This window comes from Capsicum annuum, chromosome 6, assembly GCF_002878395.1.
Source record: "Capsicum annuum cultivar UCD-10X-F1 chromosome 6, UCD10Xv1.1, whole genome shotgun sequence".
Taxonomy (NCBI): domain Eukaryota; kingdom Viridiplantae; phylum Streptophyta; class Magnoliopsida; order Solanales; family Solanaceae; genus Capsicum; species Capsicum annuum.
Genome location: NC_061116.1, coordinates 214,701,620 through 214,728,114, shown reverse-complemented (window position 1 = coordinate 214,728,114; position 26,495 = coordinate 214,701,620). Strand labels below are relative to the sequence as shown.

Here is a 26,495-nt window from a genome sequence, read left to right as displayed (position 1 = left end):
AATGTTGCTTTGTTTAACAACTGAATTCTGTGTTCCATAATTCCAAAACATCTCCGTCTGCTAGTGAAAATTTTAGTATGAAGATGCTTTTGGAAAAAAAAGAAAGCAAAAAAGTTTCCAATGCTGATGCACTGATCGTTTCTTGCCATAAATTCCCTTCGGGCATTAGGAGCAAACTAACTTTAGGCGCTTGTCCTGAGAGGTTACCATAGTAATTTGAATATGAAAATGCAGCACATGGAAGGACTGAATTATTTGGCATTTGTTTCGTTATTTTTTGAGGTGAACCTCATATTGTACATACAGTCTAATTACTCATTGTTCGTGGAAATAATCAGGCGATCAAGTTGTATTTGGTCAAGTGGGCAATCACTCTTACGTATCCTCTACATGTTGTAGCAGCTATTGTGATTCCATTTGAACCTGCTCCACCCTAATGGCTTCTGTGAATCTTTTAGTATTTGATCTTTATGATTGAATATCCTTGACATTGTGCTATATAGATTTTCCAGCTATTCTTCTATGAGATTAATTTTGAGTCACTTTTAGATTTGACGACCAGACAAGTATTGAATATCGAAAACCAGGCGGGAGATGCTTTGTTGATAATTCTTCTATTACCCTGTCTCAAGAAACATCTCAGGTTAGTGGTTAAAACTTCCCAGGAAATGAGCCGCTTCCTTCCCCTTGTTATTCATGAAAACAATCTTGACGGCCTTGAAGTAGATTCAGCTACAAATGTCAGCAGCAATAATGCGCTGATGTTGGATTGACTATCAAGATCCCCCCTCTTGACGGAGACCTGGACTCTGGCATAGAGGGAGGCAACTCAAAGTCATTGGCTGAATTACTTCTTTTGGCCTTCTTGCTATGAGCTCACAGACTGATCCATGACATAACTAAAGAAAGTATTTATTAACAGATGTCGGAGGAAAGACAGCGGACTAGGGAATCAATGCCTGCTTCAACACCAGAGATGTCCTCAAAATCTGCAGCATTTAAGGAACAAATTAGTGCTGCAATCATTGATGGACATGAAAGTGAAGTTTCATTCGATAACTTCCCGTATTACTTAAGGTAGGCCACAACACCACATGGCATAATTCAATTACCATTGTATATCTGGAGTTCTACTTAGTTTCCTTTATTTTTTATTCATTGTTTGCTCGTGACTTTTTTGATCTCTTACACATTTCCTGCTGGCTACTACATATTTCTTATATTCTACTAGTTGAGAAATAAGAAATACTTTCACTATATGCCTTTTTTTGTACATGTTCTAGTTCTGTTTATGATATTTATTAATGGATTAATTAATTTTGCATAAAAAATAGTTGGGATATAATTTCTCTGTTACCCAAAAAAAAATTGATCCATTGAACGGAGTTCAATTTAAATAGTGGCTTCATAAGAGGAAATATTGCATATAATTTTGTTGGTCTCAACTGTTACGTTGAAGCTAAAATGCAAGGCAAACTTTTATAAATTACTTCAATAATGGTAAGGTATATAAGAGCATTAACAAATTCTATACAGTCGAATGAAAAGGTTGACCGGTGCTTTAATCCTGGTCCAAGTGACTACTTCTGTGTTTGTATCCGAGTCAGTGTTTGTATCCGAGTCAATCTTGATTCTTGTTTCTGTATGATATTTATGTAATTCTCCAAAAAAAAAAAAAAAAAAAAAGCAAGAGACTAGTTTTAGGGCATTCCTCTCTTTCTACACTTGGAAAAGTTCGAAAATTGTGTACGAGTCAATTATTATACTAAGGTGGTACATTTAGAGAGCTAGGGCATCTCTTGTATAAGCGTTGTTTACACCTAATTTTTGCCCTGCACAACTAAAATTTAATCCTGAGTTTCTTCGGTCTTTGATAAAATTGAAACATTTATTTCATCCAAATAAAAAGGATTTTTCGAAATATTTATTTGAATAAATTTGTTATTTTAAGTAGCGATTATATATCATCTTGTTTAGTTATATGAGATTTTATAATTTTGTTACTTAGATATTTATTTTATAAAATATCTGATTTTAATCAAGGCTTATAGATTCAAATGATTAAAGTTTTGATTTAAATATAATTTACTCTCAAAAAATAATTTATTTGGATAAATATGTGTTTGATTTTATAAAATCAAGAAGCCCGGGATTAAAGGAAGTATTAATTCGCATCGAATTTCAATTTAATTTAGCCAATCTATTCGATTTGGCCATAATTGTAATGCAATCCGTCAATTGATTTCTAATTTGGTCAAAATTAAATAAATATGGCTAAATTTTAAACCCCAATTTGGGTTATATTTTAAATAACCTCAAAATTTCCAAAATCTCTCATAACTTCTACCTAATTCCACAAAAAATAATTTCAAATTGTACTATTCCCCCCCCCCCCCCCAACTTTGTCTTTTCCCAATTTTGAAATTCAAAAGTTGTACTACATTGTACAATTTTCCCCCACATTATCTTCCACCTCACCTTATCTTCAATTTTAAAATTCCAAAAACACCCTTAATTATTTTTTCTCCCACATTGGTGGATGACAAGAAATAAATCCTCATCCTTTCCTATAAATACTTTTTTCCCACATTGGTGGAAGAAAGGAAAAAAAATCTCATTTTCTCCTATAAATACTACCACTACTTTGGTAGAAAAGGGGGAAAAGGAAAGAAAAAAAAATGGCTAGAAAGGTGAAAAATCCTTTTTGAGCAAAATAGTTACTTTTATTTAGTAAAAATTTTTATTTCATTGAGTTGGTCAGCTAATAAAAAACTTTAAGTTGCCGGTGACGTTTCTTTGGTGGTGGTTGATTCCGACGAAACTCGTAGTCTCGTTTTGCTACCCCAAAAAAGGTAGACACATCTTTTTTTTTCTTAATTTTTATTATCGTTTTCTTCTTCATCTTTTTTCTTCTTCATAGTTCGTAGATATAATTTTATTTGCTAGGATTGTATGTTATAGATGGCCTTAAAGGCCCTAGGACGTTGTGGTATCGATATTCTAATTATTTTCATGTTCATGATATAAAAATGAGCTAACAATAGTTGTATGTGTCTTTTTTTTTTTACTTTATTCTTTGATATTTTGGATAAAGTTTCAATCTTTGCTTAAAATATGTATTTATGCTTTGTTTAAACTCATTGTTGTTGGATATATTTGTTTTTAGCATGTAAAGTTATTTTCTTTTTGTTGAAAAGAATAGTTAATGTTGAATGTTTTGCCTTTTCACCTTATTCTTTGATTATTTTGGATAAAGTTTAGATCTTTGCTTGAAAAACATAATCATGTCTTGTTTAAACTCATTATTATTGAATATGCTTATTTTTAGCATGTAAAGTTATTTTCTTTATGTTGAAAAGAATAGTTAATATTGATTGTTTTGCCTTTTGACCTTATTCTTTGATTATTTTGGATAAAGTTTAGATCTTTACTTGAAAAGTCATACCCATGTCTTGTTTAAACTCATTGTTGGTAGATATGTTTGATTTTAGCATGTAAAGTTATTTTCTTTATGTTGAAAAGAATGGTTAATATTGATTGTTTTGCCTTTTGACTTTATTCTTTGATTGTCATATATAAAGTTTTGATCTTTGCTCAAAAGACAAACTCATGTCTTGTTTAAATTTATTATTGGCGGATATGTTTGTTTTAGCTGTAAAGTTGTTTCTTTTATGTTGAAAAAATAGTTACTATTGTTTGTTTCACCTTAATAAAAATAGTAATTGATTAAATCAAGAATTTTTCATTTACTTTTTAATTATTTTAAGGGATCTCCAAAATCTTCATATAAAAGATGAATTGCTAGCTTTATTTTTCATCCACGATGTTTATTCCTCTTTTTCGCATGTTTTCAAATTCGTCAAAATGATGAGAAAGTTCGAATTTTTGTGGCTAAATAGAATTATTTAGATATTTTCGAGTCATGCATAGTATGATTGTAAAACAATATTTCACTTTTAGAAATGCTAAACTTTATTCTAAGTTTCTTGCGCCCTTTGGATTGTTATATGTGCTCTTTGTGAGTATAAAGACTTGATTTGTGTCACTCATTGATTCATAATATCAAAGGAGAATCAACGATGTCTTAGAAATATAAACCATAGGTTATTACATGTTTTTTTTCATAAAATTTTGGTTGTAATTTAGTTGTATGAATTTTCTTTAATGTCGCATTAATTGAAATTTAAAGATTCTCTTGCTTGAAAAGTTAAACTTTATTTTCTTTTGTTATATGGATTAGTATCTATGTTTGTTCAATTTTAGAAGTCATGAGTATTTTCCTTGTTGCCTCAATCCTTTACTTTCGCAAGCTTACGTTGTTTGTTTCTTGCATTAATTCATTGAATGTGACCTTCTTCCTTTTACCTTTATTCATTCTTGTATGAACATAAATCATGAGGCATGTAAGTGAGTGTCTTTGCTTTGCATTTTATTTGTTGGCTCTCATTCTTGTGCAAGTGTGGTTATCATTGTCATTCAAAATTGGTTCTTGATATTTTCTTTCTCTTTGAAATATGTCACTTTTATGCCTTGAATGTATATTAATTTCTTTATCTTGTTTTTGCATGCAAAGAAAATGTCTCGAGTCCAAATGGATTCCTCTCGTCTTGCATTTGGTAATGGGCAAATGAGGTCTACCCCTTCGAGTCAAGTTCGAAGTTTAAACGCGAGGTCCATTACATGGCGTGCGAGTGCTAGAAGATAGATGAAGAAGGAAAATGTGTCAAAACCCATTGATGATGTCATTAAGAGACTTGAAAAGTCTCAATTTTTATTATTTTCTTTTTATTTATTCATTTAGTCATTTATTTATTCATTCATTTCAGCCTCGAAGCGAAAGTTGTATTTAATATAGGTGGAGCAAGACTCGAGCCAAAGGCTCGAAAAATAGTTTAGGACAGTTGAAATGGGTCAGAAGCCCAACTAGACTAGGACAGGTCTCATTGATTTTGGCTCAATAGTCTAAATCCTTTACTTTCTCCTCCCTTCCCCTTTTAAGTGTTTATTTATTTATTAATTTTATTTAGACTTAGTTAAAATCCCTACTAAGTCGCCTAAATCTATTTTAAACAAGTCTTTTTTTAAAAAAAACAATAAAAATCAAATCACCATTTCAATAAATTAATCTTTTCAGAAGTTAATCAAAAGATGTTTTCAAACAGTCCGGATAACCGCAAGTTAGCGGACGTTTTAGATGCCTAACACCTTCCTAAAACGTTAATAGGAACTGCTTATCTAGAATCTCTAACTTAAAATAATTTTTCTGTTTTGAACCGTTTGAAGTAACTCTCTAAAGGTTTCTTAATTCTTTTTTAAAATTAAGTGGCGACTCTTCTCAAAAAGTCAAAATTTCTCCGCAAAAAAAGTGTGATGATTGGATTGGATTATGAAAGGAACTCTTGATAGTACATTTTGGATTCCAGTGGCTACTCCATTCCAAATATGAATTAAATAGTAATTCAAACCTATTGTATGGTGAAGAGATGAAGAGGAATGACTTAGTGTTGGGTTCAATGTGTGTGTGTGAATGGAAATGGAGGGAAAAATAGTGAAGGAAAATAGAGTAACCAAAATGAAAAGCGTACTCTTATATTGGAAAGTTCACTAATTCTCCCACAACTTGTAAGTGTTTATAATGAGTAACACCAACTTCACATGGATAGTGATGCAAGAACAAGGTGGTGCCTTGCGCCTTTGTTGTTGCTCGCTCGGCTTCGGATTTGTATTTGATCGATGAGATCTAAATTTTTAGGTAAATTTTATTTAAAACTTATTTTACAAGTGAAAAATTAATCCAAAAATCTGATATAATTATTTTTCTTCAAGTGTGGGCGTACTGCACCTGCTCACTGGAATTCGGACAGTGTCACCTGTGGGCGCAGTTCTAGCACAGACTGGGCACAGGTGATGTGACTGTACTAAAAAAGGTGCCTTTCTTCTGAACCAATGTATCTTTCTGAAAGGACACATTAAAGGCTATAAATTCCTTATATATTTCTCAGGAATAGACATGATTTTTGACAGCAAAAACACTCTTCTTCTATACAAAAACTCTATGATAATCATTAAGCTATTGAGTGAGTTCGACGAATCCAATAATTTGAGGTACCGCTATTGTTCGGATTGAAAGACATTTTATCATGGGAGGAAGATTCCATAACATCGGGTACAGTGAGGGGAATTATTCCTTAAGGACACTCCGTGAAGTCGAGGGACTTGGCTTTACATTTCTATTTCATCTCATTTTTGAAATATAACATACTTCTTGGATAGATTATTCATAATCTTCTGTTGAAGGTGTTAAGGAACTTCATAAGTATTCTTATCTTAGACTTGAACTTGTATTGAAGTCGTTGTTGCATATATACAGATTGTTGTATCCGAAAATATTGAAAATAACAATCTTAAGGAATAATCTTTTGAAATCTGTATTGCTTGTTTCCTGGAGATTAAAACTTTAAGATTTCTACTCCGTTTGAACTTAACTAGTGATTTGAAGACATAAAATCTTCATCACGAGTTAAAGAGCAATCGGTTGACGTTTGAAATTCATAAAAACTTCATCGTTAAACTAGAAACAAGAGGCGTTTAAAGTTGCTATAACTTTTTAATAAGTATTTTGATATACTAAAGGTACTGTTTTGTGGTGATAGGAAAATGACAACTGATAGTCAAGTGCATGATGCTACAACGACTGTGGGGGCAACTAGTATTGCCACAACAAGTCGCACGAATGCTTCGCCAGTAATGGAACCAGCGGAGAAACCCGAAAAGTTCGCGGGTATTGACTTCAAGAGGTGGCAGCTCTTCCACCTCACCACTCTTTATCTTCAAAGGTTCACATTTGAGGAAGCATTGGAAGTGCCCGAGGAAACCCCTAAACAAGAGCGATTTGTGATTGTGGAGGCTTGAAAACACTCAGATTTCCTTTGCAGGAACTACATCTTGAGTGGTCTCCAAGATGATCTCTATAATGTGTATAGTGGAACAAAGACAGAAAAAGAGTTATGGGGAGAGCTAGAACAAAAGTACAAGGCAACGGATACCAGAACTAAAAAATTCTTCATTGCAAGATTCCTGGAGTATAAAATGATAGACAACAAGCCTGTTGTTTACCAAGTGCAGAAACTGCAAGTGATCATCCATGATCTCCTTGCGGAAGGTATGATTTTGACAAATACCTTTGTTGAATAATTTAAACATATTCTTAGTATTCACATGAACTTTATTGTAGGTTTGATTGTGAATGAAGCGTTTCAAGTAGCAACAATAATAGAGAAGCTACTGTTGAATATTAAACAGAAAAAACAGGCAGAAAAATTAATGAAAAAACAGAGAACTTGTTCTTTATTGAAGCAAATAGCCTGTATATATAGGCTTACAAACTTATAAACAAGTCATTGCTTACAACTAGGACTCAACTTACTCCTAACTAATACCTGCAATTTGACTAAATCAAAAACACTAAAAAAAATAGCTAACAACTTTAAAGCTTATCTAAAAAGTTATTAATGACTTAAGACATTAAGAAAATATGGAGATAAACAAATAACCTCGTCTTTCATATTCTAGTGTTGATATCTTCAATACTCCTCCTCAATACCAGCTTCTTCTTTATTCATCCCACCAAGATGGTGATAAAATCTTTCAAACTTATTGCCACTCAAACCTTTTGTAAATAAATTTGCAGCTTGGTCTTCCGTTCTAACATGCTTCAACTCAATTTCCTCTTGTAAGACTTTCTCTCAGATAAAATGGTAATGCGCCTCCATATGCTTAGTTCTAGCATGAAAAACTGGATTCTCTGCCAAACGTACTGCTGATAAGTAGTTATCACAATACAGAGGAATTGGATACACCACATGTTGATGCAACTCCTTTAACAATTGCATAAGCCAACTGCTTTCTTGAGCTGCCATAGCTGCTGCTCGGTACTCTACTTCAGTGGTTTACAAAGACACTGTTGGTTGTCTTTTGTTACACCAAGAAATTACTCCTGACCCAAGCATGAAAACATACCTGATAGTTGAGCGTCGAGTATCATGGTCACCTGCATAGTCAACATCATAGTAACCAACTAGCTTATAATCTTCACCTCTTTTGTACATAATACCATAGCCTAGCATATTTTTCACATATCTCAGAATTCAGCGAACTGCTTCCGAGTGAGGTTTCTTCAGATGTTGCATGTATCGACTCATCATACCAACTACAAAAGAAATGTTTGATCTTGTTAAAGTAAATAAGACTTCTAACCAACTGCCGGTACATTGCAGCATCTTCTAAATCTTTCCCTTCATGAGCACATATTTTTAGAGTTTGGCCCTATTGGAATCGAGATTGGCTTACACTTAAGCATTCTGAACTTCTTTAGCAAATCTCTGAAATACTTTTGTTGATGGAGAAATATTCCTTCTTGAGAGTAACTGACCTCTATACCAAGAAAATGCTTGATCTATCCAAGTTCTTTCAATTGGAAACGAACTGACAAGTTTTCCTTAGTTCGGAAAATTTCTTCTTCATAATCTCCTATGATAATTAAATCATCCAAATATACTAGTACAGTAGCTTTTTTCTGTTCTTTAGCTTTGACAAACAAGCTAGCATCTGCACTAGTCACCAAATACCCACTATCGGTAAGAAATTCAGCAATTTTACCATACCAGGCCCTCGGTGCTTGTTTTAATCCATAAAGAGCCTTTCATAGCTTACACACATACTCAGGGTAATCTTGATTTTGAAATCTAATTGGCTGATCCATGTAGATCTCCTGATCCAACTCCCCATGTAAAAATGGATTCTTTACATCCATTTGCCACATTCTAATTTTTACAAGCAGCAAGTACTAATAGGACTTGTACAGTTGTAAGCTTTGAAAATGGACTAAAATTTTTATCATGGTATAGTCCATATTGTTGAGATAATCCATGAGCCATCAAATGAGCCTTATGCCTTTCGATTGACCTATCTGCTCGACGTTTTATATTGAAGACCCACTTGCAAGATATTGGCTTCACATCACTTGGTTTTGATACAAGCTACCAAGTCTGATTCTATTTTAGTGCTGCCATTTCTTCTTTCATAGCTTTACTCCACTTCTGATCCTGAGATGCTTCTTCAAACATCTCAGGCTCATTTGCACCTTTTTCCTCCACTATTGCAGTATTGGCATACTTTGGATTTGGCTTTCTGAATCTTGTTGATTTTTTAAGCTGAGTTGGTGTTTCCACTCCACTAGGTTCAGCTTGTTCACATGGTTATTGATACACACCAGTTTTTTAGGGACATTGGGCTACACCTTCTTCGACATTGTCTTTGTCATCTACATGTTTTGCTTCTCCTAAACCCAATTGGATTTGAGAAGATTGCACCACATCTTTAAGAACATCTGATTCTGGCAGTACCTCCTTGTCTGATGACCACTATGAAGAAGATTCATCGAACACCACATTCCGGGATGTGTAACACTTTTCGGTTGTCGGGTCACAACATCGCCACCCATTTCTTTGACTGTCATATCCTACAAAAATACATCTGACAGCCTTTTTATCCATTTTGCTATGTAAATGATTAGGTACAAATACATAGCAAACACATCCAAAAACTCAAAAATAACTAACTGAAGGTTTCATATTCCATAATTTTTCGAAAGGTGAAATAAAAGATAACCTTTTTTGAGGAAGCCTATTGATCACAAATGCAGCCATCCTCATTGCTTCTGTCCAAAAACGTCCTGGTATGTTCTTCGTGTGAAGCATGCTTCGACAAATTTCTGTTAGGTGCCTATTCTTCCTTTCTGCTATGCCATTCTGTTGTGGAGTGCTAGCACATATGAACTGCTGACGTATTCGGCTTTCTTGAAGGAAATCACAGAACTTGTCTGAGGTATACTCTCCCACATTATCACTACGTAGACAAGAAATTCTTTTGCCAACTTCCGCTTCTACTACCTTCTTAAATTCTTTAAACTTTGGAAAAAATTCATATGTTTCTTTCACAAAGTAAATCCACACATACCTTGAGAAGTCATCAATAAAAGTCACCATGTACTTCATCCCACCTATGGAAACTTGTTTCACAGGCCCAAACACATCGGAGTACACCAACTCCAATGGTTCTCTTGCTTGAAAGTGGGATTCTTCAAAAGACAGCTGATGTGCTTTTCCATACTAGCAGCCTACACATACTGTGTCTTTTCTCACTTTAAGTCATGGAAGTCCCTTCAACATCGACCTCTTCATCATCACCTCTAATTTGGAATAGCTAACGTGACCCAGTCGTATGTGTCATACGTGTGCTGTTTTATTCCTTTTCGTCTTGTCTACATATGCAACTTCTACAGACATTACATAGACCGATTCCAACCTTTGTCCTTTCATCACCGGTTCTTCTATAATATCCAGGTCCCGATAGACCTTCACATCTTGTGGTCGAAATAGAACAAAATAGCCAGAAGATGCTAACTATGCCACAGAGAGAAGATTTTTCTTCATACCTGGGACATGGTAAACATTTTGGAGCGGTACCTCAGTATTACTATATTGAGCAGAAACTACTGTATTACCAATGTGAGCTATCGGTAACTTTGAGTTGTTCGCCATTACGACTACCCTGCTTCCCATTATACTCTGACAGGTACTGCAACTTTTTTTTGTCACCCGTCATATGATTTGAGTATCCCGAGTCAACAATCCAATCCTTCTCGTAATAAATTGTCTTTGTCATTGTAACGAGAGCCAATTCTTCTTTTTCTACAGCAAAGATGCATCTGCATCCCACTTTTCTTCACTATTTGATGTAGCAGTATTGCTCTCAACAATTTTTTTCTTTGACCAGAAATCTTTTGCCATATGACCTCTTTTTCCGCAATTGTAACACTTCCCTGGAAACTTCTTACCGTCGTCTTAATTCTTCGAAGCTCCTCCTACACGAACACTCTCTCTGCCTTGATGACTTCTTGCCATATCATTATTTTTCTTGGATATACCAGTGGTATGCTATTTGGAATCCACCTGCCTCGATTGGCATAGAGTGCCTCTTCTTCCTTCTTAAACGAGACTCCTCCCATTTGCTTAGCTAAGAATTCTTGACCAGCTAACAAATTTTTGAATTCTACCAGTGACGGTTGAACTTGCCATCCTTGTATGGTAGCAATGAAGCTTCTAAATTCTAGCTTCAAACTATGAATAATGATGCGCTTCATCCTAGTATCACCAATAGGAGCCTCCGGATCCAACTCAGCAATCTCCCGGCATAGAAACTTTACTTTGTGAAAGTACTGTGAGATCGTCATGTCGCGTTGTGACACTGATAGGAACTCAGACTCTAAGAGTTGGAGCTTCGTATCATTCTTCTTGGAGAACAGCTTGGCGAACGTATCCCAAGATTCCTATGGAGTTTTGGCATCACATATATGCTCTAGTACATCTTCTTCTACTATGGTCTTCAAGGAGAATATTGCTTTACCCGCTCTGATTCTCCACTTCCGTAAGATACCATTCGTGTCTTCAGCTTCTGGAGACATAACCTCTTTTCCATTTACTACTTCCCATAAGTCTTGGCCTTGCAAGTACGACATGTTTGTGCTAACAAGAATTTGTTTTTGATGTTCACTCTAGCTCAAGGAGAAGGAAAGATATACATGGAAAACTTTGCTACTGGAAAAGTAGAAGGAACAGGAAAAATGTGGTTGAAAATGACTTCAAGCAAAGTGTTGACACTCAATAATGTCTTGTATGTTACGGAGTTTTGAAAGAACTTGATTTTTATTTCACTTCTAGACAAAAATGGATTCAAATGTGTATTTATTTCTGAAAAAATTGTACTTAGTAAAGGAGAAGTGTATGTACAAAAAGGCTACCTCAATGAATGCCTATTCAAAATGAATGTAATGAATGTTGAAATCAATAAAAGTTCAATTTCTTCTTACTTGCTTGAGTCTTATGATTTGTAGCATGAATGATTAGGCCATGTTAATTACAAAATATTATGAAAACTAATAAACTTTGAAGTTTTGCCAAACTTTGAGTGAAATAAATCAAAGTGTCAAATGTGTATGGAATTAAAGTATGATAAGCATCCGTATAAGTTAGTTGAAAGGAATTTCAATCCCTTAGACTTAATACACATTGACATTTATGATATGAAGTCAACACCATCATGAAATGGGAAAAAGTATTTCATAACTTTTATTGATGATTGCACTAGATACTGTTATTTCTACTTGCTAAATAGTAAGTATGAAGCAATAGATGCATTTAGGCAATACAAAACTGAAGTTGAAAATCAGTTGGAGAAAAAAATCAAAACTATAAGAAGTGATAGGGGCGGAGAATATGAATCTCCCTTCACCGAAATATGTGTAGAGAATGGACTTGTCCATAAAACTATGGCTCCGTATTCACCTCAATCTAATGGAATTGCGGAAAGGAAAAAACAAACTTTGAAGGAAATGATTAATGCCTTACTTATAAGTTCAGGTTTACTTTAAATCTTGTGGGGGGAGGCTATCCTTACAGCCAACCGAATACTCAATAGAGTTCCCCATAGTAAGACACAATCAATTCCTTATGAAAAATGAAAAGGAAAAAATTCAACTTGAAATATTTCAAAGTGTGGGGGTGTCTAGCGAAGGTCCAAGTTCCTATGCCTAAAAGGGTTAAGATAGGACCTAATATAGTGGACTGCATATTCATAGGATATGTAAAAAGTAGTAAATCATGCCGATTTTTGGTTCATAAATTCGAACATCCAAATATTAATAAAAATAAGGTAATTGAATCAGATAATGCTAAATTCTTTGAAAATATTTATCCGTATAAAACTAGACATGAATAGTCTAGTGGGGGTCTAAACGGCCTCTAGATGAATCAAGTGAGAATGTACATAATAATGAGAATCCAAGACATAGTATACGTCAGAGAATGTCAACTTCATTTGGATTAGATTTTATAACATTTATCTTAGAAAATGAGTCTCAAATGTTTAAAAAAGAGATGTCATCGTCAGAATCATCCTTCTGGAAAGAGGCAGTTAATATTGAGATTGATTCAATCTTAAGCAACCATATGTGAAAGTTAGTTGATCTTCCTTCAGGAAATAAACGTTTAGGTTCTAAATGGATCTTCAAAAGGAAAATGAAAGCAAATGGTACTATTGACAATTACAGGGCAAGACTTATAGTAAAAGGCTTCAAATAGAAAGAAGGCCTTGATTACTTTGATACATACTCGCCAGTGACAAGGATAACATCGATTCAAATGTTAATTGCCTTGGCGGCGGTATATAGTCTTGGCAAACGAATTCAAGATAAATGAATGTGATAAGTGTGTCTACATTAAAAATACTCCATATCACCAAGTCATTATTTGTTTATATGTGATGATATGTCGATTATCAATAGAGATATTTCTGACATAAATGCCACAAAACTAATGCTTGAGAGCAAGTTTGATATGAAAGACCTTGGAGTTACGGATGTGATCTTAGGAATAAGAATCCATAGAACTCCACAAGGGTTGGCATTGTCACAGTCTCATTATATCGAAAAGGTACTTTGACAAGTTCAAGTATATGGAATTTGGTATTGCCAAAACTCCATTGGATGTGAGCTTTGCACTTCAAAAGAATGAAGGTGGAAGTGACTCACAATGTACGCAAGAGTATTAGGATGTTTAATGTATATAATGAATTGTACATGACCAGACATAGCATGCGCTATTAGTAAGTTGAGTTGGTACATGAGTAATCCCAATAAAACTCAATGGATGGCAATGAAAAGATTTTTGGGTATATTAAATACAGTCAAGACTATACTTTGCATTATAATAAATATCCCGTGGTACTTGACGGATATAGTAATGCAAATTGGATCACCGGATCGAACGAAGTAAAATCCACAAGTGGATATTTATTTACTATCGGTGGAGGAGCGGTCTCTTGGAAATCATCCAAACAGACATGTATTGCTCGCTCTACAATGAAATCTAAATTTATCACATTGGATAAAACTGATGAAGAAGTAGAATGGCTCTGGAATTTCTTGGAAGATATTTCTTATTAGCCCAAACCAGTGGCACCAGTACGTATACACTGTGATAGATAAGCGGCAATAGGTAGGGCTGGGAGCATGCTATACAATGGTAAATCTCGTCACATAAGATGCAGATATAATACCGTTAGAGAACTTCTCTCTAGTGTAATTATCACTATTGACTACGTAAAGTCAAATGATAATGTGCCAGATCCACTTACAAAGGCCTATCTAGAGAAGAAGTGAAAAAGACATCAAGGGAATGGGTTTAAGGCCTAGGACAAGTCAATATGGCGGTAACTCTACCTAGAAGACTGGAGATCCCAAGAGCTAGGTTCAAAGAGATCAAATAAAGTTGTGTCTGATAGGTTCAACATTGTTAATATACCAACCCATTTTCATGATGTAGATAATATGTAGTAAACAAGGATAAGACTTACGGTGAAAAGTCTTTTAATGATTATCTAAATTTGGAAGATTTGACCAAATAGTTTAATCTACTGGATTGAATATTTAGAAATAACCTATGTGAGGGCGAAGTGGAAGCTTCTTCAAGGAGAATGTTAGTAAAGGCCTATTCTCTAATAAGCTCTTATGAAACTGGGACGTGTTCATGGCTGAAAAGAACAAAACAATGAGAACTATAAACAGTAAAAGGCTAATTATATGACATGTGTTATCTAGGTGTACATTAAAGCTCGATGGTTCAAAGATATCAAATCTACCGATTGATCGAGTGCATCCGATGCATGTTCACTACCAAAAGTTCAAAGGAAAACCTACTTATCCAAATGCAATCAGTCTTTACTAAATGATCACATGCTTGTTCATAAATTCTTCAAAAGATAGTCATTCTCCATTCATGTGGGAGATTTTTGGGTTTAATGTGTGTGTGTGTGAATAGAAAATGGAGGGAAAAATAGTGAAGGGAAATAGAGTAACCAAAATAGAAAGTATACTCTTATATTGGAAGGTTCACTAATTCTCTCACATTAGTGAGAGAAGGCAACTTGTAAGTGTTTATCATGAGGAACACCAACTCCGCATGGATAGTGAGGCAAGAACAAGGTGGTGCCTCGCGCCGTCGTCTTCATCACTCGCTCGACTCGGCTCGACTTCGGCTTCGGCTTCGTATTTATCAATAGATGAGATCTATCTTTTTAGAAGAATTTTATTTGAAATTTGTTTTTCACGTGAAAAATTTAATCCAAAAATATGATATAATTATTTTTCTCCAAGTGCGGGCGCATTTCGGACGCCATGCAAATGCATACACAACGCCTCACAAAGGGATGCGACCCTTCAAGGGAAAAGGTGCACTGTCTTGCACTGTTAGGCGATATGCGTGTGCAATTTAATAACCTGTGGATACAGGTGCAGCGCAGATGCTCACTGGAATTCGGGTAGTGTCACCTGCGGTCACAGTTTGGGCGCAGTTCCAACATAGACTGGGCGCAAGTGACGTGACTGTACTAAAAAAGATGCCTTTCTGCTGAACCAATGCATCCTTTCTAGAAGGACAAATTAAAGGCTATAAATACCTGATATATTCCTCAGGTATAGACATGATTTTTTACAGCAAAAACACTCTTCTTCTATACAAAAACTCTGTGTGATTATTAAGCTATTAAGTGAGCTCGACGAATCCAACAATTTGAGGTAGCGCTATTGTTTGAATTGAAAGTCATTTTATCCTGGGAGGAAGATTCCATAACCTCGGGTACAGTGAGGGGAATTATTTCTTAAGGACACTCCGTGAAGTCGGGGGACTTGGCTTTACATTTCTATTTCATCTCGTTTCTGAAATACAACATACTTCTTGGATAGATTATTCATAATCTTGTGTTGAACGTGTTAAGGAACTTCATAAGTGTTCTTGTCTTAAACTTGAACTTGTATTGAAATTGTTGTTGCATATATACGGATTCTTGTACCCGAAAATATTGAAGATAAAACTTAGGTCACAAATTTGAGCCTCGAGCCATGCAAACTAAGCCTTGTATTGTTATTTAAATAGGGAAGGATAGAGGGGCGGACCCATTATTTTCAAATTTTGAAGCTACGGTCGGTTTAAGTGCTGACCCTAGGCGAATTTCTAACAATTTCAATTTTTAGGTGAGATAGATTACACAGTTCAACTTGGAATCAAAATCATACTCGTTCCCACTCTTGATTTAACCAATGTTAGTCCCCCATGCTATATTGTACATGCACCAAATATCAAATTTCGGACGCGCAATAGGGTATTGAATGGGCCACACTGGTTCATACAATGGGCAAACTACAGTTTTTATCCAATGTACATTGCTCTTTCATTAATTGTTGCCGTTTACCCAGCGTTAGCTTTGCCTCTTCTTGTTTTTGATGGTTTTAGTAATCTCGTAGTATGTAGCTACGTACTTTAAATAAACCTTGGTTTTGATGACGATGTCTATATCTATGAATTTGCAGCGAAACCACAAAAAATGTGCTGATTACCACTTTATATTTACACCTAAAGCATAGAGAGCATGATAGATATACCTCTAAGCTTCCAGCGTTCAACTCAAGAATTCTGTTTTCTGGTCCTGCAGGTTTGTTGCTTTGTCAGTAATCATTTAAATTATTTTGAATTGTTATTAATTATTTCATTTCTCTCACTAGAGTGCTTGGTAGATATTAATCTAAGGGTACTGATTAGTTCTGCTTTTGTTTTCCAGGATCGGAAATATATCAAGAGATGCTGATGAAGGCACTTGCTCGTTATTATGGGGCTAAACTGATTATTTTTGATAGCCAAGCTTATTTGGGTGTAAGATCACATTACTCATTATATTTTTGAAGAACATAGCAAAATTACAACTTATTTTTCCTTTTTTGTTGTTCTTGACCCCTCCTTGAAGTACTACTAGTAGCCCTAGCATTTAAGATGCACTTCTCTATAAGTGCACTTTGGTAGTTATTAAAGGGGCCGGGGAAATTTTCTGCGTCTTTTGAGTTTTAAAGGGAAAAGATCTATAGAGGAGCTATGGACATATTGAGGGATGTAAGGGAAATCTTCTTTTCTTGTTTTTTTAGTGTGTGTATTGGCGGCGGTGGGGGTGGGGATGATGATTTTGCATGTCATCTTATTTCTCAGAGTTGGAGTCTTTTCAACTAAATCTAGAATCATTGGACTATTAAAATCTTTCGTATCTGTTTCTGGACTTGGTTATTTCCTTGGTCGTGTACTGTTCTTGCATTTTTATTTATGTGGTCAGATGCAAATCATGGATATATTTCCACATCGTTCAGGGGCTGTCAGCGAAGGCTGCTGAGCCAATGAAAGAGGGATATAGTGCAGACAAAATCACAAGCGGATTGAAGCAAATTCTTGGGGACCTCCTTGGCTTGACCGAAGGCACTGAACCATCATCTAGCCAAACTTCTAATACTAACTCTTTGGATGGGGCATCGGAAAACACCGTCTTTATGGCAGGTATTGTCGGCCTTTTGGTTAGTCCAATTTGAATAATGAGATAAGCATCCAGTACTCCCCCCCCCTCCCCCAAACTATGCCCCCCCCCCCCCCAAACTATGGTCAATTTTGCTACGATACACTCCAACTTCACAGGGGTCCTATTACCCCTCTAAACTCAATTTAGCATATTTTTTGTCACCCTTTTATGCTGAAGTGGCACCTTTATTACATAAAATGGGGCCCACATCAAAGGTGCCACGTCAGCTAAAAAGGTTGAAAAGATTATGCTAAAATTTAGTTTGGGGATCCCATGAAGTTGCAGTGTATCGTAACAATTTTGTTCATAGTTCAAGGGGGTACTAGATGTTTTACTCTTTTTGAATATCAAGGAATTACATTTTTTTCCTTCAGCCTTTTCTTTTTACTAATAACTATTGTTGAAAATGTTTAGGTGATAGGGTGAGGTTTGTTGGTTCTACTTCTGATGCACAGCGCTCGACTCCCGTCGGGTAAAATTCTAATTTTCTTAAAAACCCAATACCAACTCTTTTATTCTTTTAAATGATCTGTACCTTCTTATATTTGAACAAATTTCTGATTTTATTTTGTGATGGTCTGTCTGTCATCTTTTCCCTTTCAATTTTGTCTTTCCGGTTTCTCATAAATGAAAATAATCATTCTTGAGGCATGTCTCTTAATGTCATCCATGGAACTGCGTTATCCAAAAAAATAAAAAGAAAAGAATCATTCTTGATACATATGCAAGTAACTATATGGTTTAACGATAATTCGAGTAATAGACGGGTATGTGGTCTTATTGAAAATGAGTATATATGTTGATATCATCCCCTTTGGGGTGTGGGAATTGGCGGGAGACATAAAAGATGGAAAATGAGTACAGAGAAAACTACTAGGTCTGCTAAGAGTCTAAGACATTTGCTCCAATAAACGACAACTTAGCTTGTTTATTCAGTTATTTCCAAGAGTAAATATTTCTCCCTCTGTCTCAATTTATGTGACACTCTTTTCTTTTTAGTTAGCCCAAAAAGAATGACACCTTCTATACTTAGTCCTCCCTCCGTTTCGATCTGTTTGCCTCAGTTTCTTTTTTGTTTTGTTTCAAAAAGAATGTGTTTTTCCTAATTTGGCAACTCTTTAATCTAAACATCTCTCATGACGTGTTAAGACCACAAGATTAAAGAACAATCTAAGCAGATTATACATAATTTAGTTTAAGATTACTTTCTTGGATTCTGTGTTAAGTCAAACTATGAAAAAACAAATTTCTGCATTTTCTAGACAGTGAATTATTCTTCATCTCCAGTACCACATGTTCTGCAGCCTATTCATAAGTTTATAACAACCTGAGGCTGTAATTTTTAACCTTCTCCATCTTGTTCCATTGTTCCAGGGGACCAACATTTGGGACTAGAGGGAAGGTGGTATTGACTTTCCATGATAATCCATCAGCAAAGGTTGGCGTAAAATTTGATAGGCCTATCCCTTATGGCATTAACTTAGGTGGACTTTGCAATGGTGATCATGGATACTTCTGCGAAGGTACTTTTTGGAATGCCATGGCCTTAAATTATTGCCTTTCATTTATTAAGTTAACGACATTCCTAATTGCGCAGTCTTAGTTCACTTTCAATGCTTTTTATCATCTCGTCCTCTCAGTTAGTGAACTGCAGTTAGATGAAGCCACTGACGTGGATGATCTGGAAGACTTACTCACCAACACATTGTTTGAGGTGTGACTTCTTTCAATAAATATGAATAAGTTCATTTGAAAACTAATAGTGCTATGTGGGATTTCTGTTTTCTTGTAAACTTTACTCTTTAAATTTCATTCTACTTTAATTTTTTAGGTTGTTTCCAGTGAAAGCAGAAATTCGCCAGTCATTTTGTTCATAAAACATGTTGCGAAGTCTGTGGCACGAAATTCAGTATCTTATTCAACATTCCAAAGTCGGCTTGAGGAGCTACCTGATAATGTAGTCATTATCGGTTCTCATGCTCATACAAACAAACATAAGAAGTTACTATTTTAGATCATAATGCCCAAGAATAAATGCCGGTGATTATATCTTTCCTGTTATAATGTGTATACAGTTTATTAAGTGGCCTGTTATGGAAATTTCTTATGGATCAAATTTCTTGGCTTTAGTAGTTATTGGTGGCAAAACTTTGTGAGACTGATGCTTGATCAAGAGAAATGAGTGGTGACTTATTACAACAAAAATTTCAAAAGACCATCTTCAAAGCACAAAAGAGACATTGGGCTGGCTATATATATCAATGCATGCAGCATACACAGACACACACATACACACATATATGTATGTACACACTACATAGTGCGGCCTACACCCGCACTCTCAAGAACTACAACAACAATGACATACCCAATGTAGTCCCACAAGTGGAGTATGAGAGGGTAGTATGGACGCAGACCTTACCCGTACAATGTAGAGAGACTGGTTCTGATAGATCCTCGACTCAAGTAAACGCTTTACAAAGCAATTTGAAAAAATAGATACGAATTACTACTTTGTTTGTTTGGAAACTAGACTTATTTTTGAAAAACAATATAAAAGGATTTTCAAAAACCATCAACATGATCTAGTTTTCTAAAAAAAAGATACTTCTTTGATAAATGTCGCAACCAGTATTCTATAAAACCAAACCACAAAATAATTCTAATTCTAACTAATACCCTTTTGCTTATGGCCGTGAATTAGGCCTTTCAGTTCCTTTACTCTTCATTTTAGGCGCTTTTTCCGCTTTTTCAGTGGCTTATAGTACTGAATTTTGATACGTTCAGGATAGTTTTGGGGAGATGCATGACAAGGGGAAACGGTCTGCAAGGACAAATAAATTTTTGATGAAACTTTTCCCAAATAAAGTGGTTATTCACATGCCACAGGTCTGTTGTTTAAATTCTATAGAATTTTATATGATCTTGTTCTTGCTTTAGCAAATCACTGAGTAGCTTTAAGTATTGCAGGATGAAGCACTTTTATCAACTTGGAAACAACGACTGGATCAAGATGTTGATACCCTCAGAATGAAAGAAAATTTTAATAGCTTGCAAAGAGTAACGCTTTCTGACCTTTAAAGTTATGAATGACCAATTTTAATACATTTGTGACTCCCCTCAGAAAGTACTAGATGTTTCCTTGATGCCGGTCAGGAAAAACAAACAACTTTAAATGGAGCCTTGACTTCCCAAATATGTTTCCAATGCCAGTTGGAACCCTGTGTAAAAACAATAAGTTGACCTTACTTTAAAGATCGTCTTAATGTAGCCTTTCCATGTTAAGTAATCTTCACTGTCTGTTGTCCCCTGGAACACCTCCAGCTGCTGCAGAAGTTAACTCTGAAACTGAAATTCCTCCCTTGTTGACTCAATACATCTGCTATATATTCCTGATTTCCCCATAAATGCTGTCAACGTATTTCCAGCATTCTAAGACTGGGTTACTGCTCTCTGATATTTTCGTTCTAAAAAAAAATTGTGTGAACAAGTTGAAATGATTGTTTTCTGAATTCAATAGGTTAGAAACTTATTTATATATGATTGTCTCTCTTATATAGGTTCTGAGTCGGATTGGATTAGAATGCAGTGGACTAGAGACATTGTGCATCAAAGACCAAAATTTCTCTGTTAAAAGTAAGCTGCTGCTTTCACTGTGTTGAATACAAGAGAAAGAGGTCTCATGTGTGGAAGATTCTAGAAGAAGCAATAATAGACTAGTTGTTTTTCTATTATAACTGTTTCCAGTTAGTTACACTAGCGCTAACGCCTAGTTAGTTAGTTAGTTAGCCTAATCTCTAGCCTATAAATGTATATGACTATACACATTGAAGTATAATGAAAACAGGCAGTTACTCTTCTCTCTCATCTCCTCTCTCAGTTCTCTTCCTTTCTTCTACAAACACTATCAAACTCTTTACTTCCTCCATTGTTGAATAAACAAGAAGCTTACTGCTATCTTGTATAATTACATGGTATCAAAGTCAGGTTGGCTAGATCAAAACTAGCTACCTTAGTCGATTCTGAACATTGAAGAAAGTGCTCAATCACAGATTCAGATTTTTTCAAGTTCTTGAAGGATTTCTTGAGTCAAGATTTGAAGGTTCAAGTAATGGCAAATGGTGTCGAAATGGGTGGTGGATCAACCAGCAGTGCAAGAGCTGTTACTGCAATGGATTACAATCATCCTCTCTTTCTCAGTCCCTCAGATGTTAGTGGAACGCTGATCACCTCCTTCCAATTGATAGATGTGGAAACTTTCTCTATCTGGTTTAGGTCTATGCGTGTAGCTCTGTTAGGAAGGAATATATTAGGACTTGTTGATGGTTCTTGCACTAAAGAATAGTTTTCTTCTTATCTGGGAAACCACTTGGAAAGATTAAATGCTATTGTATTATCATGGATTATGAACTCTATGTCTAAAGAGTTATTAGGTGGAATCATGTATGCATCAGTTGCAAGTGTTGTCTAGAATGAGTTTCTTGAAAGATTCAACAAAGTTGATGGTGCTAGAACTTTCAATCTGCACAAGGAAATTGCAACACTATCTCAAGGAACAGCTTCTGTGTCCTGCTATTTCTCAAAACTGAAGGATCTATGGGAAGAATTTGAGGCACTTATGCCGATTGTGAAAAGTCCAAGGAGTTTGTTCTACATCTACAAAAATTGAAGTTGTTTCAGTTCCTCATGGGACTAAATGAAATATATACACAGGCTAGAAGTCAGATACTACTTATGGCTCCTTTGCCTTCTATCAATCAGGCATATGCCATGATAATGAGTGATGAAAGCCAAAAATCTATAGCTACTAATGCAGGTGTGCTAGGATCTAGTCCTGCAAGCATTGGTAGAAGGCTTGACTTAGGCATGTTTACAAGAAATGGGACACAAAAATTCAAGAAGAAGTACAATTTGCAATATGACTTTTGTAAGCTAAAAGGTCATACTAAGGAAAATTGTTGGAAGTTAGTTGGATATCCTTAAGATCACAAGTTCAAAAAGAGGCTCAGGTTCGAAGGAGCTAATGCAGCATACAAGGTAACTAGTGATTCTCAAGATACTACAGAAATGACTACAAGGCAAGGTTCACATTAAAGGTCTATCCAAAGTAACTGGTTCAATGATGGATACCATCAAGAAGAGTCTGAAATGCATTTGGATCAACTAGGTTAGATGAGAACAGCAGCCTTTACTAAGGAACAATATGATCAAATCCTAAAGATAATCAACAAAAATAGTGGTGCTAGCACTTCTACTGAGACAACAAATGCTGCAAATGCAGATATTAGTGTATTTCTAGCTTCATATGAGTCAAGAACTTGGATAATTGACACTGGCGCCACAAATCACATGGTTGGAAGGTTAGACCTACTAGTGAATGAGTTAACAAAACTAGATAAGCCAACAAGGGTGTATTTACCTAATAGTGATCTGACTGAACTTACACATGTGGGATCTAGTTATATGTCTGCTGAAAATAGTATAACAAATGTGTATCATATTCCTCGGTTTACATGCAACTTGTTTTCAGTATCACAACTGACCAAGGAATGGAAATGTTCAGTGAACTTCTTTCCTAATTTTTGTGTTTTCTAGGATCTTTGTACTGGAAAGGTGAGGGGGATTGGTAAGCTTGATGGAGGTCTGTATCTCTTAGTGAATACTCAAGAAAGGAAGGTTGCAGCAGCAACAAAAGTCTCTACTAAAGCTGATGAAAGTAAAGCCCAAGCTGAGGTTGATCTATGGCATAGAAGATTAGAACATGCCTCCTCTAATATACTTCTAAAGTTTCTACCTACTAAATTTCATGTAGTAGAAGTTAGAGTAAAGAAATGTACTATCTTTCCTTGTGCCAAGCAAACCAGACTTCCTTTCTCTACAAGTAATACTCAGCCTGCATGTTGTTTTGATATAATACATATGGATCTATGGGACCTTATAGAATTCCTTCTATGAATGGTAATAAATTTTTCTTAACAGTGGTTGATGATTGTTCAAGGTTTACTTGGTTGTTATTATTGAAACTCAAGTCAGATGTGTATGTGCAGATACAATAATTTCTTGAGTATGTTAAGACAGTTAGGCAAAACTGTGAAAGTAATTAGAAATGACAATGGAACTGAGTTTGTGAACTCATTATTTCATGACCCGAACAGGGGCCCTGGCCATGACAAGCATTCCCAAACCTTGAAGGCCCGGGATACCCTCTGTCTATCTAGTAATCATGCACAACATTCGTATAATAAAAGATAATGCAGAAATAGAAATCTAATACGGAAATATGGTCAGTCTGAATATGATCATAATACTGAAAAATTGAAATCCAAAATATATCTGGATAATAATAATGTCTGACTCAGTCTGTGAAATCTCTACTATGAACTAAATAAAACTATCTGAAAATTGGGACAAGGTCCCCAGTAGACCAAAACATTACTAAACATAAATATCTGAAAGTAAACAGGTCTTCTAGAATATAGAAGGCTCACCCCTGCACAATCTTTTCTGCAATCTGAAATATCTACTATTTATCTGGATCCCTAGACTGTGTCTCAAAACCTGGAAGGAGGGAGGTCAGCACAAATGTACTGGCACACGAATAAATCCAAAATAAAGTATTTGAACATATATATAATAGATGAGAGCAATTTTCATCAACATATCACGTATAAAATAGCTTCTGAAAACACATGGGCATCATTCGAAAATCATAAGACATTCTTGTCAAAACAATTTCTGATCTTTGTATTACTTCTAAGTTAGGTGACACTCTCCTACAAGTCTGATACTCCATGGGCTATATGAAATCCGCCATTGACTCGGCGGGAAATCCCCCAACCCAAGTGTGCCGCAAGGGTTGGAGAATCTGATTTCTGAACTAGCCTGTGTCTGTTATGGCATTTGTCTGAGTTGGTATCGTCATACCAATACTTGCAAGTCCTATTTTTGATCCATAATGCATTAAGCATGATCTTTCATAAAAATGTAGTTTCAGACCACCCAAACATGTAATTTGTATAAAAGATTTCATGTTCCGAAACTTAAGTCAAAACCATGCAAAAACTTTCATCAAACATGTGGTGGTCATGTGCTTTTGGAAAAAATTTTCTCTCTTTCATTATATGTATATTCAACATTTGCAACCCTCTCTTTCATGTTCAAAATCGTATTCCAAACATAGCAAAGTCAAAGCATTTCATATCATGATTTTTCAAGACGTATTTCAAAACAATCTATATCATGTGAAACATGGGAAAATTACATCAAGAGAGGGATTTCATATAAATCGTTCTCTCAATTCATATTTCAAGGCAAAACACATATATACATATACATATACTCTTCAAGTCACTTTGAGGGAAAGCCAAAAGGCTAAAACAATATCATTTAAAGCCTCTAAAACATGAATATGTACATGAATTCAAAAACCCTTTCTTAAAACATGATTTTTATGCCTATGAGAATTTAGGAAAACCCTGTGTACCACTATTTAAGAAATTGAGCGATGATCCTTGAAGCCTACGGTGTGGGGATTCCAGATCTCTAATTATCTTCCAAATCCCATGGTTGAATCTTGAGTTATTTGGGATTTTTGTTTGAAACCCTAATGGGTGTTCTTGAGAGAAAATTTGAGAAAAGGATTATATTTTGATGAATTGGGGGCTAAATCTGGTGTTATATACGAAATTTGGGTGAGGTGAAATGACTAAAATACCCCTAAGAAAACAAACAAAGTCGAAACTGTCCCTCAGTTGACAAACTGATAGGCTGAAGTAAAATGGCTATAAATCCTTACTCAGATGTTGGATTTGGATGAAACCAATTGTATTGGAAAGAAAACTTAAAGATATTTTATTTGATAGGTAGCAGCTCTCCCAGTTCATTATATTCAGAGAATTATGATTGTTTGAAGTTGACCCTGAAATGCTGAAAACTGCACAAAAGGCTATGCGTTTTGCTACTGTTTTGAAATCCAAACGCAGCCTTATGCATTCCGAAAAATTCCAAAACTTATCTGATATGTACTATGAGCTTGTCCAATTGTAACACAACTTGAAAATTTAAAAACGGAGGTAGGAAAGGTTGAAAAGTTGTATCCCGAAGATTGCCAGCTAAAATGATTCTAAGTTCTCATTACACTTAGAAAAATTTTCAAGTTTTTAAGTCTAAGAGCACTTTATTAAAGGCTAATCCATGCACGACTTTTATGGGGTGTTACATTATCTCCCCCTTGGGATCATTCGTCCTCGAATGATGGATTGGAAATGTTGAAGCTCAAAGGTATAGAACGATGCTGACATGATGTGTCTTCTAAGAAAGTATATAACTGATCTGAAACATTTAAACTTCTATCACGAAACTGAATTCTGAGTTGACTTTCCCTTACTTGCTTCAAGAAGCTGATTCATGCTAAGAGTTTAGGATTCCCTTGAAGTTTTCATGATCCAATCATACATATTGAATTGAGAAGTGATAACTTATGCAATTACGAATCATGAGGCATCAAGACTTAGATCGTACCAGAGTATTATACTAACTGGGGTAAAATACTTGGAAGTATTTGAGATTATGCACTGAAAACTTATGAACTGAGTCACGACTAAATAGCTGAATCTGAAATATGATGCTTTGACTGAACTGAATTCACAACTTAGGATGAAAGATATTATCTCTTAGGATGGTCATACGCATGAGACTTTGGATAGCAGGATTGGGTGAAAAGGTGAAAAACCACCATAACTTGTCTTCCTGACTGCTAAACTGAAATACACCGGAAACTTATATTCAACGAGAGTATCTCTTCAACACTCTGTCTAAAGAAATTCTAGTAGCATTATGGAGCAAAAGATCTTGGACAATGCAACTTCTTGTTTTTCAAGCTTAGCACACTTCTTTAATACTCCCTTAACTATACTATTTCCCTTAAATACCATATTCATTCCATTCAACTTATAATTCTTATATGGGCATTGATAGCTCTTTCTACA

The 26,495-nt window shown here is 35.3% G+C and overlaps 1 protein-coding gene across 1 annotated transcript in view; it reads left to right on the top strand.

Annotated features, from left to right (window-relative positions):
• The first annotated feature begins 922 nt into the window (after nt 1-922).
• LOC107873906 overlaps nt 923-26,495 on the top strand; it is a 35,091-nt gene continuing 9,518 nt past the window's right edge. The window contains exons 1-11 of the mRNA XM_016720834.1: nt 923-1,077; nt 16,484-16,605; nt 16,732-16,823; nt 17,306-17,489; nt 17,923-17,980; nt 18,883-19,031; nt 19,149-19,222; nt 19,340-19,509; nt 20,301-20,397; nt 20,479-20,568; nt 21,069-21,144. Coding sequence (XP_016576320.1) covers nt 923-1,077; nt 16,484-16,605; nt 16,732-16,823; nt 17,306-17,489; nt 17,923-17,980; nt 18,883-19,031; nt 19,149-19,222; nt 19,340-19,509; nt 20,301-20,397; nt 20,479-20,568; nt 21,069-21,144 — 1,267 coding nt within the window. The remainder of the gene's footprint in view (nt 1,078-16,483; nt 16,606-16,731; nt 16,824-17,305; nt 17,490-17,922; nt 17,981-18,882; nt 19,032-19,148; nt 19,223-19,339; nt 19,510-20,300; nt 20,398-20,478; nt 20,569-21,068; nt 21,145-26,495) is intronic.